Source organism: Pteropus medius, unplaced genomic scaffold (assembly GCF_902729225.1).
Source record: "Pteropus medius unplaced genomic scaffold, Ma_sr-lr_union100, whole genome shotgun sequence".
Taxonomy (NCBI): Eukaryota; Metazoa; Chordata; class Mammalia; order Chiroptera; family Pteropodidae; genus Pteropus; species Pteropus medius.
The window spans coordinates 11,379,019-11,393,635 of NW_024342473.1; the positions used below are offsets into that span (position 1 = coordinate 11,379,019).

Consider the following 14,617-nt stretch of genomic DNA (forward strand, 5'->3'; position numbering starts at 1 on the left):
TTTTAAGATATTTTCACTTAAAATTATTTTTTATTACCCGATTTTGATTACTGACCATTTCTTTCATAATTTTACTTCTTTGGAGGCTTCTCTGCAGGACTGATTGCATGAGTTTTTTGAAGAGACAGAGGCAGAGGTATAGGAGGGAGGAAGTTTGTGGAAATTGTGTCTATAATACATTTGTGTGTGTCAACACTGCAAAGTGGAGGGGTCTTGTTTTTATTTCTATTTTTGAAAAAAAAAGAGAACACAAAATTTCTCACATAACATCAGGTTGGGTCCACAATTCGTTGCAGAAGCAAAAGGCTCTTGCACCTTATTCTGAGGACTAGAGTCAGTTAACTGGGTCTGCAATTAGCCTCTCCGGTTGCAATCAATTACAAGTGCAATTTCTGTGTGTGAACTAATTTTGTGTGCAAAAGTAGTCCCACCAAAACAAAAGCCTAAGTTAGAATGAATTCAGATCTGTCTTGCCTCACATCTTAAGAAGAAACTAACTTCTTCTGTGAGCCATAAAAAAGACCAAAACTAAAAGGCCCTGTATAACTTAAAAATTTTTTAAAATTATTCTATAAGTACTTAGATATAAGTACTTGAGAATCTAGAAACATTTGCATTATTTTATTACTATGCATATTTTACTAATTTAAAATATAATCTTAATTATATTTACATAATAATTTTAATATTTTTACTTTTCATATTACTGTTCAAGTGTGTTATGTTTCTATACCACATATAAGTACATGAACATGTATACTCACACAAGAGCACAAATAAATTGCAGTTCAGAATTCTATTACAATAGGTCACTTAATGCACTGCTGTATTAAAAGGCCTTAACAAAGAGCTAATATGTGAGAAACATGTGAGAAATTACTGAATTTTACTGTTTGTCAAAAACTCTACCAAGTCAGCAGGGAAATTTGGCCTCAGCAAGAAAATTTAGCACACTAGGTAGATAGAAATCAAAACAAAACAAACGAGCCAGCAAACAAATCTCAAACATTCTGACAGCAGTTCATGTTTTAAAAGAACTTCCAATGCAAATTTCTGAAATTCCCCATGTCACTTTGGCTTACCTATTTTACCACTCTGTTGTAGACAACAGCTTTTAAGTTCCCCAATTCATAAATGTAATTAAATAATTACATTAGTGCTAATTAACATGAAACTGCAGATTATTTAAGCGCAAAAAACACTATTCAACTTCTTAATTATTCTTGTTCACACAGCATTTCCTTTTGCTCAGGCGCCCTAGGTGCAAATAAAGCATCCCATCTGCTCGTAATTAGAACTAAATAATTTCAGAGAATGTAGCTTATCATTTTGACTGCACATTTGATTAAAAACAGTGTACAAGCAATATCCTGGCTTATTGGCGTAACAGCAACAACACACACAAGGCCTGTGTTCTTCTATCATTAAAGAAGATCGAAAACATTATCTGTTATTTCAGGGGGAAAAAATACAACTTTTTAGTTCATTTCATACAGATGAAAGCGAATTACAGCAAATCACCTCTCCACTGAATAGCAGCCCCCACATAATGACTTTATTTGCTTAATCCCCAAATTAAACGCCGTTTCGAGCGAGGGCCCTGTGTTATTACTCTCATCATGTCGAGAACATTTTCCTGCCGAGACCAATTTGAATAAAACAAGGGGCCTTCCTTGAACTCAATCAAGGAGCCATAATGTGGTGGGTAATAGAGGTTGCTGATAGATTTGCAGGCAAAAGTGTTATACCTAATGATGGGATATGGATAATAGTCCTCCTGGAGGTCCTGATGCGATTCCAGTTGGCTGCCAGATGCTAAAAATCAAGAAGAGCATTGATCAGTGACAGGAAGCTGTAGTGGATTCATCTAGTCAAACTTCAGCTGTTTTTCCACTGTACAGTTACGCCAGGCATAAATTATATTAATTGATTTAATTACATACTTAAAACATCTTCCCCAATTAATTTAATTAGGTGGCTACATGATGCTACTGGCAGGGGAAGATTAGAGGCAGCTCACTTAATTAACAGAATATGAATGAAAAAAAGAGAAAGCAAACATAAATGAAATTGTGAGCACTAATTAAAAGGCTGTCTGCAAACTTAAATACTTTCTGACAAAGTGGTGACAGCAATGTAGACAAGACAGGATTTTTTTTCCCAGCAAATTGAAGTGCCAGAAGGTATATATAGGGAGAAAAGGTAATGCAGTCTAAACATTGATTTTCTGACAGAACTACCATAGTCAAAGTGAAGGGATATTTTTTCTAGAGGAAAAAAAATGCAACAGATTTGCAGATTCCTGATCAGGGCTAAAATATGATGTACAATACAAACAAATGTAGGGTTTGTGTATTGTACATTGAGGAGAGTGGTAAGTGAGGGAGATTGAAGGGGAGGGCTGTTGGAGAGAGGAGGGGAAGATAGAGAGACAACTTATTGCAATCGTTCAAGCAAGAAATGTTTAGAAAAAGAGGTCTGCTTTAACAGCTGGCAGCGTTGTGTACCTTGGCTCGGATGCGGAAATTCTGCAGGTGTCTTTCACGTGATTCCTCCAGGATCTTCTTCAGTCGGGCCTTATGGCAATGTAAGAGCCATGCAATGGTGATCACACCTGACGCCCACTTGTGCTGGCGAAACATGAGGAAAAATTTTCTTGCTTTGTAGCATTTCCATGTGGCTTGGATCTTGCTGGCAGCCTTATACAGTCCATCTTGGCCCTTGTACCTTTGCCCTGGAAGGTTTAACATCTTTTGGATGTGAACTGGGTTCTCTGACACTGAGAGAAGGTCATATCTTGTAAGTTTATTCTTCAGCTCAAACTCTGGAAGAAGGGCTACCAGATTGTTCCCTTTTATTTTGACTTCTGGTATTGCATAGTCCCTGAGAAACTTCTCGATGTGTTCCAAGAGAGAGAAAATACTTCCCCAAGATAAACTAAAATGTTTCTTGAATGCTAAGAAATCTGGGGCTGTTTTGTCTATAACGCCATTATAAATAACAAAGTCATAGTCCCACGGTGATTTCAGAGCTCCAGAAGCGGGTGTGGCTTTTGTGGACTATGGAAAGAAAATATCACCAGAGGTGAAATAGAATTATAATCTACTTTAAACAAGTGGGTAAAAAATACTGGAGAGAACGAGCCGTTACGGGGATCGTTTTATAAACTGTATAAATGTCTAACCAATGTACTGTATACTTGAAACTAATAATAAAATAAAAATTAAAATCACACTTAAAAAAAAACACACACTATCACATTATCGTTTATTACCCAATGGTGGGAAAATATGGATCCTAGTTTTATTTACTACATGCATGTCATAATATGAAAGTCTGGCCAGTATATATCACAAAACTCATTACCAAAAGAATGTCTTAGAGGCCACTCAAAGCTATTATCATTTTTATAAAAGTGTTATAAAATTGCTCAGGGAAACTGATCACATAAAAGTCCTGCATGTAGTTCACTTCGATGTGGTCAACTGACCCCATAATCTCTGTGATTTACTTTTTACATATGCTTGGATGGAAGCATGTCACTGCTTTCTTGTTCATAAGTTATCTACCCATCCTGAAAAACAGGAGGAAGCCTTTCTTTGTAGACTTTATAATAACTCAAAATACCCTCGTCAAAGCTTTCCTGTCTATTCTGACATTCTAACAGGTCACCAGCTTTTAGCGTTTTTGGAGTTCTGCCACCTCATTTTAACATCCAGGAGTGATTTTTACAAGGAGCGTTATGTTGTATGTTATTATTATTGCCACTTCCTAAGTTTCTCTTGACACATTCTTTTATTCTTAAATCTGATATCTTCTTAGGGACATATCTGGAGCTGTCCCCAGGTAGATGGAATCTGAGACTGCAAAACAAAGAAGCATTTGCTTTTCATTTTGTTCCTATCTGTACTGATTGAAGTTTTAAGTCATGAAAATATACTACTTTTATTTTAAATGTCAAGAGGGGTTCTTTATACTTTTTGAAAAAAAGTGAATAAATGCTATTAAAAATAAAACTAGAAGAGATTTGGATAACAGCGATACATGTTACACATACCCCTTTTTTAAAAAAAGGAAATTTTGTTGTCTGTGTCCACTGTGAAACCACTATATTTCATTACCAAAACCTGTTGCACTAGAAAAATAGACAGTGGCCTGTGTTGCAAATATTCCTACTGGCCTGGGCGCGGGTGAGAGAGGGCATAGATGTTTCGGGCCCTGTCTTCTCCTCTGTAAGGCAAGTATCAACCTACTGTGCTGATTGTTTCTTGCCTAGGGACTTAATGAACACATTGTCTTCAATATGTCAACATTGTCAGATGTATAAGGCTATCTTTACAAAGTTGTAAAATTATACCACTTTCTGCATTTTGAAGAGTTTTCACCGAACTCAAAGAAAAAATGACCCAGTTAATTTATCAATAACTTATTATGCCACAGCTCTGTGTTGAGTATTACTGTTAGATTGTTCATGCTTTGTCTTTATTAAACAAATATTTACTGATATTAACTCACAGATTTAGGGCAGAAAGCTATCTATGAGAAAAGAAAGCCAAGAGCTATATTTACAATAAAAGAACAATAAATAAACACTAAAAATTTAAAAAAACTCTTCACATTCTTTTTCTTTCTTAGAGTTCAGGCAGTGGAATTATGTCACTGCGAGTAAAAACACCAAAAAGCAAGTGTTAAGTCCAAAAGAGGTAATTTCCTTGAAGTGTAGAAGCAGACTTTAAATAACAGTGAGCTTTTATATATCTTTAAGAGTTGTTATAGGCATAAGAACGATGGAAAAAAGCCTTCTTTCCAAGACTCTAGTCCTTTCTGATCTAATCGAGGTGCCAAGAGAGAATGCAACCTGTTTGGTAAATGGAATAAATACCCTCTTTTCAGGTGGGAAGAGAGAATTAGAGAAGTAACACCTCTTTTAGCATAAGTGCTAGCAAGAGGAGCTGCGACTCCTGGTAGAAGACAAGTGGCACATGCTCCAACAGAAACGGCCCGTGGCTACATTTCTGCCTGCTTTCAAGAATGGATTCTGATGATGGGAAGGTCAGAATTCAGAGAAGGATGACAGTGCTTCATCAGTGAGAAACAGACACACAATATAATCACAGATGGGCATGTATGGAGCTGGCTGGTTCTGCCAGTCACATGTTTGATTCTGTCAACAAGACTTTGAGACTCCTATAAGAAGTACAGCTATGGACAGGAGATTTGCCAAAGACTCTGGTGTCCTTGGAAATGTTAAAATATTTTTGAAATTCCTTTCTTTATAGGGTCATATGGAATTGGGACCATCTATGAAACCGGAGCAACCTTGGAGAAGTTTTTGAAAGGGGAGGACTCTTAAGTCTCTCCTGGACAGTGGCTTTCCATGGAGTAGATCTAGGGCATTTACATATATCAGCAAATGCATTTAAGACTTTTTGAAAGAATAAAAGTGGGGTGAGTGTGGGGCTACCGAATGTAACAGTGGCTCTTTTAGAACAAAGGGATTATACTCCCTTACCTTCCTGGATAATATTCTAGTAAAGACCAGCTCTCAAAGGAAACACACTCTTGGACATCAAATAGACCACTCAGGCACAGGGAAGCTATGGGTTTGGAGTCAGCTAAAGCATAACTGTAGTACATCTGTCATGGAGAATGCCACACTTGGGAGCACTTTAGACTTAGAGCAAGAAAAGACATGTCTCTCAAGAGAAAGGCTTCCCAAATTAAAGCAGTGCATCAGCATTGTGAGATCCATTGAGCAGGTAGAGACAAAGCTGTTTCACAGCCTGCTAGGAATAAGAGCCCTGATTAAAGGTCATGCCATGTTTCAGATTCTGGTTCCTTCTGTTATTCTTCCTTTACCATTTATCTCCATGAACTGAATCACACACCTCCTTCTTCCTTCCCTTCCTTCCTCCCTTCCTTCCCCTCCCCTCCCCCTCCTCCTCCTCCCCTCCCTCTCCTCCCTTTCCTTCCTTTTCCTTCCTTTCCTTCCTTCCTTCCTTCTCCCTCCTCCTCTCCCTCTCCCTTTCTTCTTCTCCCCTCCCTCCTTCTCTTCTTTTCTTCTTCCTCTTTCCTTTTCTCTTCTTCCTCCCTTTCTCCCACCCTCCTTCCCTCCTATCTTTTTGGTTTAAGATGTGCTGTACTCCCAATGTGATGTCACTAGCTCAGCAGTCACATTGTTTCCTTCTGTTTGGCCCACACAGAGCCCAAACTTGTGGCCACGGCCTAATTATTAGCAACCTGCTCTAACTAACCGAGTCAACTAGCTGGGAAATGTTCTTCTTCATTTGCAAAGTGTAATCACTAATTAGGTAACTTTGAGAGTTTCTAGAGCAGTTATTTCGGGAAAATTCTAAATCTAAAACAAAAAGCAGGATGGCAGGATGATGATTACGCATGTCAGTAAGTCTACAGATGTGAAGCAAAAAAGACAGGCCCAGTATGACCTTATAAAATTTAGAAATAAGTGCCACAAAGAAAAATTTCAGAAAATAAAAGGCATGTATTTCTAACCTGAATGTCATTATGAAAAATATTTTTATTTTTATTCATGTGGACAGTGTGTGGATATAGGATTAAACCATAGCCAAGGATCTCCAAATCAGATATAACCAAGATCTCCTGGTGGTGAATCCAAGTATTCAGGATAATCCAACATGGATTTAGATTTGATTTAAAGAATGACTTACCTAGAAGGATAGACTACATCGCTTTTGAATCTATAAGCTGATGTTCAGTTTCTCAGACTCTCAATCGTATGCATTAGTAATTAGTGTAGGCAATTCCATTGTGTGAAAAAGACAAACTTCCTCCTGCCATTATAGCTCTAAGTGAGCGCTTAGTTCAAAGTTTAAGTGGAATGACTCTCAGAGACGAGTCTTCATTATTCTCTGAAGACCAGGGGTATCATTTGTCAGGCCTGTTCTTTAATATTTGTTGAGGATTCATAATGTGTTAAGCTTTGTACAGAACAGATGTCAAGATCTCAGCTTGCTAAAATTGTTAGAAAGATATATACAATATTTAGATATTAGCTGACCTAAGCAGGATTCAGAGACTCAGCATAACCATGATCCTGAATTTTAAAGCATGAAGGATCTTGAAGGTCACTGGCCTTGCCTTTTACTCAATAGGCTGTAATGGGCCCAGAGAAATGAGCCTTGGCCCTGAAATCTTACTAACCTTGGATCAAGTCTATGCTCTGTCACTATCTGCTACATACATGGCAAATTATCATCTACCATGCACTGAATGTATACCCATAAAATTCATATGTTGAAGCCCTAATCCCCAGTGTGATGATATTTGGAGGTGGGGCCTTTGAGAGGTAATTAAGTCATGAGAGTGGAGCCTTCATGATGAGATCAGTGGTAAAAGAGAGATGATCTCTCTCTCTACCATGTGAAGATGCAGCAAGAAGGTGGCCATTTGCAAACCAGGAAGAGAGCTCTCACCAGAACCCAACCTCACTGGCATTTTGACCTTGGACTTCCAGTTTCCAGAACTGCAAGATATAAATATTTATTATTTAGGCCACCCATTCTATGGTATTTTGTTATGGCAGCCTGAGCTAACACACAACATCCTCTCTGAACCTAAATGTTTCTCATCTGTAAAAATGAGAGGTCTCTGTAGAGTTGCTGTGATGAGCATAATATGTATAAAGAATCTTTCACAATGCCTCATCTCCAGTCCATAAGGTTATTACCATAGGTGAGGACACTGAGGCTGAGAGAAGTTAAGTGACTTGCCCAAGATCACAGAGCTAGCTGCTATTCCTTATATGTACACCACCAATGCCCACAGCCCTAATTGTCCAGAACTTCCCACATAGCCCCTTACCAAGCTGTGTTCTCCTTGCTCAGCCTTCCTTTCACCATCTCCTACATCAGAGCCAATGTGGCCTTGACCTGTTGTTCCTTTCTTATTTGGAAAGCAATCTGTTAAACTAACCTCTATGAACATACTAATGAGCCATGGCCTGGTAGAAAAGTGATGGATTTGAAGCGAGAAGCCCTGGGACCTAGTCTGTCACCACCTCCCTCTGTGGCCTTGGGAAGTCACTTTCGTGGGCTTTCAGTTTCCATTAAGGGGTCACTCAGAGCGCTTCTAATTTTGACATCCTCTGTCCCTTTGACTTAAAATGTCACCCCTCCAGGAGTATCTGCTATTTAATAAACTCTTGGAGCTAGTCAAGCCGTCAAATCAAAGGCAAACATCTCTTTATGTACCATGAAAAGGACCCAGAGATTTTTTTTCTTATTCTATTTTTAAGATAGGAAGCTCTTTCTAGCAACTTACAAACCACAATAGAGGAAGAGCTGTAAAGGTGTTCAGGGGGAGAGAGCCTCAAAGAGTGATATTCCAGTATTTTGGGGTGTGCAAATCAGCAAGACAGTTCTCAGTTCATAGGACCCAGGAACTGCATAAGCCTTAAGTGCCCATTAAAAGTGAGAGTGGGAGCCTTTAACCTTTATAAAGAGAATAAAAGGCAAAAATAGAGAACTCATTGAGTAGAGACATATAATAGAAGAGAGCTGAGTGTGCAGGCCACCTAAATCAGCAGCAAATCTCTAGGGATAATTTCTACAATTGCTTTGAAAGGTATCTTTATGCAAATGAGTCTTTCTGAACTCTGAAACACTTCTTGAGAAGAAAAAATTCCCACCCTAAATGCATTCTTGCAGAACAAAAACATTCAACGGATCCCATTCTGGTTGAAGATCAAACAGAACAAAATCAGAAAAATTTTTTAAATAGATGGAGTATATTTTCAGTCAAATGTGAAATTTCCTTTTCTAGAGACACATTTAATTTTACTGCTGCATTGATTTCATCTTTTCTGCTGCTCTTCTAATATTCTCTGAGAGAATGTGACATAGTTAAAGACCACTTGGGACAATTATAATTGATGGGTGGAACCTGCTGGGGATATGTACAGGACACCTGACAGGATGGGCATCAAAAGCATCCTGGATTCCTAGTTTCCTGAGAAAAGACACATCATCATTTTCTCTATAGGCAAAGGAAAAAGAGCAAGCTTTGAAAAGCACCTCTACTATTTCCAAAGTAAAACTTGAGATACGATTTTTCTGAGGAAAATTGTGTGTATAGCAAGTCTGTCGATCACAGATCACTAAAGAACACTTACAGATTCTTATAATACCCAACCTTGTTATACCCTCTATATCTACATATGTATTCTGCTTTATTTTAATTCACAGCACTTGTTACTACCTGACATTATATTAAGTATCTGTTTATTTTCTGCTTCCCTCACTAGAATATAAGTCCCAAGAAGGCAAAGACTTGGCTTGTTCTGTCCACTGCTGTATCCCTAGTGCCTAGAACACTGCCTGGCACATGGTCAAATCTCAATAAAGATTAGTTGAATGAATGAATGAATGAATAGTAAAATTCAAGCTCATAGCCACTTTGGGCTGGGTTTAGAGCACAAAGCTGTTCTATGAACATACAACTCATTTGCAGACTCACAGCTTGAACTTTGGAGTACTAATAGAAAGTTTGGCTACTTGGATCTGAAAATGTTCATACCCTTTGACTAAAGTGTTCTATCACCAAGCCTTTGTCTAAATACAAAGATTTATGTACAAATGTGAAAGATATTCATGGTAGTTTTATTTACAACAGAAAAACCAGAAGTGACTTCATGACTTAATAATAATAATAATAATAATAATAATAATAGTAATAATAATTTGTCATTTATAATTTAATGTCAAACAATGTGAAAATGACTAAGAAAATTATGGTTTATCTTTAAGACAGAATAGTACATAGTCATTAATATGTTTTTTAAAGAGTTTCAAATCATATATGTAAAGACTTATAATAAATCGTCAGGTGAAAAGAGTAAAATCACAGTTGAATATATAGTATGACCCCAACCCAGCGATATGCAAAAGCTTAAATAATGCCTGATTGTTGTGATATTACGGGGATTTTTTTCTTGCATACTTTGGCATTTTTTCCTCCTTTCTGAAATTTCCAACTGTTCTATGAATGATCAGATCATAATTTGATAAACAAAAGATATAAGTTAAAAATGTAAAGATTTCTTTTTGTGGCTTAATGATAATTTAAGCTTTTTTTCTGGTGTATATACATACAATTGTTAATCACATGCAATAAAAATGTACAGTTAGATGATGCTAGGAAGAGAAGCAAAAACAATTTTATAAATTTTTCCTTGTCAACTACTTCATGCAAGAGAAGCATGTTTTACAAACAAAACTGTATGATTTTAATTCACTTCAAAAGTTTCATAGCAAAACAGCATAGGTAAGGGTGACAATTTCTAATGCATTAGAGAAAATGGAAAATGGTTTTAAGAGATTCCACAGTTTTTCTTGTTTTCAGATTTTTTTCTATTCTTACTTTAAGATGATAAATGAAGTTTCATGAGGGAAAGTAAGTTTAAAAGAGAAAAAAATAGCCTTGGATTTCCTTTTGAATCTCATCTTGTATCTCAGGTTGCAGAGCTCTAATTCTTGTCATAGTGTGACCTTATTCTGTTGAATGCTATAATAGGGCAAGACAAGAAAGAAGACTGGGTTGTGCTAGAAGCACAAAGCCGACCATGGAGGCACTCTGCACTCTTCAAGAGGTAGCTTATTCCTTCACTAGACATGACATGCTGAAGCCGAAGCTGCTACTAGACATCACGTGGTGCCTTTCAAAATATATGTTTTTAAGCCTGGAACACTGTTCAGAAACAATATAATTTGATGGTAAAGAGGTAAAACAGTTAACACAGCAGCTGTGGGGGTGACGGGCCTAGAGTTCCAGCTGTTGAGAATTTCTGCTTTTCTCTCTATCCTGGGGGAGTTAGGGTGAGCCTTGTAGGCTATTTGTAAGCTCCTTAAAAACATTGATCTTGTCTAAGCTCCTTATGCAGGTGGAGGAGTAAGACTAGATAGGAGTAGTGATATGTTCAATATCACACATGTTGCTTGATTAAAATAGTTCAGCTGTCTTACCAATAAAATAATCACAGTTTTCTAACAGGAAGATTAAGAATATATGTTGGGAAAAATACTAAAGAAAGCAACAATATAACAAAATGACTAAGAGAAGCAAGACCCCAAATTTGACAGTAAAATGTAATCACCCAAACCTTTGGTCTATCTATACCAAAGAAAATTTTACAATAGAGGTATGGCTTAGGAAATAAGATTTTCTTTTATCTTTTTATTTTTTTATTTGGAAAAAGTCTTGAAAATACAGAAAAATATAGAGATTAATATTAAAAAAAACTACCATGAACACATGTTAATCTTTTGTCCTTTTTGTTATTTATACATATGTGTGTGTGTGTATGTGTGTGTGTGCGTGTGTGTGTATGTGATCAGAAACATAAGAAAGCAAGCTACGAAGTCTAGCACCTTTAAACCAGGAAGATCTCTATAAGCATGAATTATATTATACTGTGTTAAATAATACAGAATATGTATCATATATATGTATCATATATATGATATATATGAAGCAGAGAAGACAAAAAATACATATTTAAAATTTTAATATTTAAAAATATAGTACACGATATATTTATAATTATATTTATACTATAATATAAAATTTAAATGTATTCAAATTATTCATATATTTATATATTTAAATAAAAGAAACAACACATTAGGTACAATTGAAGTCCTCTATATTTTTTTTCTATATTTCTTGTTAGCCCATTCCTCTCCCTCCCCCATCCCCAGAAGCAAACACACTCATGAATTTAACCTGAATCCCTATATCTAATAGGTATATTTGTTTGTTTGCCTATTTTACCCATAAGATAGATTTTTTATTATCCAAATATTCATTAAGTGGATCTTAACATAGTGGTTAACATGCCTGCCTTCAGATAATAAAAAGATTTATTTGCTGAGAGAGGCCATATTAGTGAATTCAAACCTTTAAACTAAATTCCTGAAAATTTAGTTCTTGGATGTCTTGAAATTACTACAAACTCTACTATCATTTATTATTTTATTCCTTAAATCCTGTGTAGACCCTGACTGTCTCAAATTTATCATTCCACTTCTTGAGTTTTGGTTATTTGTTTAACTGATCTAGCAGACAGGAAAGGCTGTTAAAATCAGAGCCAAAGAAAAAGCAGATGTGATAGCAGAGGTGACACCCGCTGTCCTGATAGCGAAGGAAACAAACGAAAAAGGACACAGAAACTGGTTATATGCATACCTAATATTGGATAGAAGAAATGTCAAAATACATTAGGAAAGCAGAGATATCTTTTAGAAAGATTCCCATCGAAAATGATTGAAATTTTTCAAAATTTCTACCGCTTTGGGGCTCTGGCAGTCACATAGTCCAGTTTTGTATTCTTAGTAGTTGAATGACCTTCACCTCTCGGTATCCAGGTTCTCCCAGTAAAACGAGACTAATAGTACCTGCTGCCCAAAGATGTTGTGAAAATGAGATATGCCGTGTAAAGCGTTAGGAACAATGCCCTAACTGTGTGAGAATTGTTTATCACCTGGAATGTGGAGAGGGCACAGACTCTGAAACTTCACTCTGTCATCTGGTTCCTTCACAGCCCTTTACCAGCTGTGGGGGCCTGGGGACAATGACAGCACAAGAGGTTCGGGAGCTGCTATGAGCATTCAGTGGGTATGAAAGGTGTTTAGTGCCATGCCCTAGAAAGATGCTCATTCAAAATTAGCTGTTACAAACATTCCAAATAAATAATGCCTTCGTATATCTAAAGCACATTCTATTTAAAATGCGGGAGCAAGCTCACAATTTCCTTACAGCAAGAAGTCAAGGAAGCTAAAGGAAAGATCTAATGGTATTGATTACTTTACCTAGGAGAATTTGTCTGGGTTCAGCACTGTATGCAATCATTGCTGTAAATACAGCCCGCTTAGTCACAGCTATTCAAAAGTATAAGGAGACCTCGAAGTTGAGTTCTCTTTTCTTGAAAAGGGGTGGCTAAGCTCCCTCTGAAATTCTTACTAAAAGATCACTGAAAAAAGGATGCCTAGAAGATGCTCTTAAAAATAGACCAATGAATTATAACAAGTGCTTTATAGTTCCGAAGCATTTTCACACGTGACATTAACTCCTCTGACCCTCACAGCAACCCTCTGAGAAAGGTGGTGTCATTCCCATTTGTCAGAGGAAGAAAGGGAAGCACAGAGAATCTAAGTGACTTGCTCAAAGTTCCTCTATTAGTAAGAGCAGAATCTAGCTCTTTCCTACTTCAAGTTCAGAGCTTTCATTTCCCCATGCATGGCCCCATGGGATGTTTCTGGCCGGCATGTACTTGCTGCATCATAGAGACTATTTCATTTTTCCGTGTTTTGTTACCTTATTTGTTTTAGTCAGCTTGGCTCTAAATCTCATACCCTTACCTATTATGTCATATATACAATGTGTGTGTGCACGTGTGCATGTGTGTATGAATACACACTCACAGACACACACACACACCCGTGCATACACATGCTGGGGAACAACTGAATTTTTTTTACATTTAATTTCGCTTGAAGCGTACTTTTAAGAGATGAAAATCTTAGATTGAGGTTGAAGACTGATGTGATTCAGCCAAATTTCGAGTATGCGAAATCGCTTTTTGGACCGAAGCCCGAGAAGTAATTCAGTCCCAAAAGAGGAAAACAATGGTTTTCCACTTTAAATGAACCATACTTTTTTTCCTGAAAATATGATGCAATTTCTTTTATAAAAGAAGAGCAAAAGAACTTTTGTTGCTGTGTCCAGCTGCAAATCTGCCTCCCATACTTTTACCCTGCAGCAAAAGGAAGGGACATCAGGTGACAGATCCCAAATTTCAACTAGTCACACAAATTACAGACCTTCTTATCACGGTGTCCTCTTGACCTTTTGCCCTTTCCCTACAATAAAGAATGAAACACAGTTTAAATCAAAATGATTCTTATGGGCAATTTTACAAAACAAATAGAAGGCCCAGGCTCCCACCCTCTCCTCCCCCCACTTCCCCAGCTTTTCCCGCTGGGCCAGCCTGTTCCCTCTTTCCATGCAGGCAGGAGCTAATAATTAGACCTTTCCCACTCCAGATAATGATTGTCTGCTTGCCAAAGGCCCTGTTTACTTTGGAGAAAGAGTTTGACAAAGTAAATATTTACCAAAACAACTATAATCAGATGCCAAATTCCCCTTCTAAGTGACCCTTGGAGAAATATTTACAAGAAAGAGCTTCTCAGTGTGGCACCACACTGCCCTGTGGTAGGTAGGGGCTGATCCAAGGTCTGTTCTGGCTCCATCATGAGGCCAGGCATATGGCTGTCTTACTCTTAGCCTTTTCACTTCCATGCTAGGACACTTTTCACAGAATACATGAATAATTACATTTACTAGTGAAGCGTCAATTCAGAAATGTGCCAATTTGAGACCACAGAAAAGACTCTTTAAATGTTACTGCCTCTAGGAGTAGGGAAAAGCTTTGTGAAGTCAATAAAGAAGAAATTAAAAGCAGGATTAATGAACACTCAGAAAATATCATTATTTACAAAAAAAAAAAAATTAAGCTTTTAATTCATTAAGCGTACTGCTTAAAACTTAGTTGTCCTTATATTACCTGTAGATCCGTTATCTG

The 14,617-nt window shown here is 37.1% G+C and overlaps 1 protein-coding gene across 3 annotated transcripts in view; it reads right to left on the reverse strand.

The window, feature by feature from the left end:
* IQCH (IQ motif containing H) overlaps positions 1-14,617 on the reverse strand; it is a 172,258-nt gene that overhangs the window by 87,802 nt on the left and 69,839 nt on the right. For 2 of the 3 annotated variants that reach the window (XM_039865225.1, XM_039865224.1), the window contains 3 exons: positions 13,857-13,895; positions 2,508-3,059; positions 1,749-1,815 (listed from right to left, as the gene is read on the reverse strand). In XM_039865225.1, coding sequence (XP_039721159.1) covers positions 1,749-1,815; positions 2,508-3,059; positions 13,857-13,895 — 658 coding nt within the window. Of the gene's footprint in view, positions 1-1,748; positions 1,816-2,507; positions 3,060-13,843; positions 13,896-14,617 lie in introns of all 3 variants that reach the window. The other variant, XM_039865223.1, reaches the window with a different exon arrangement.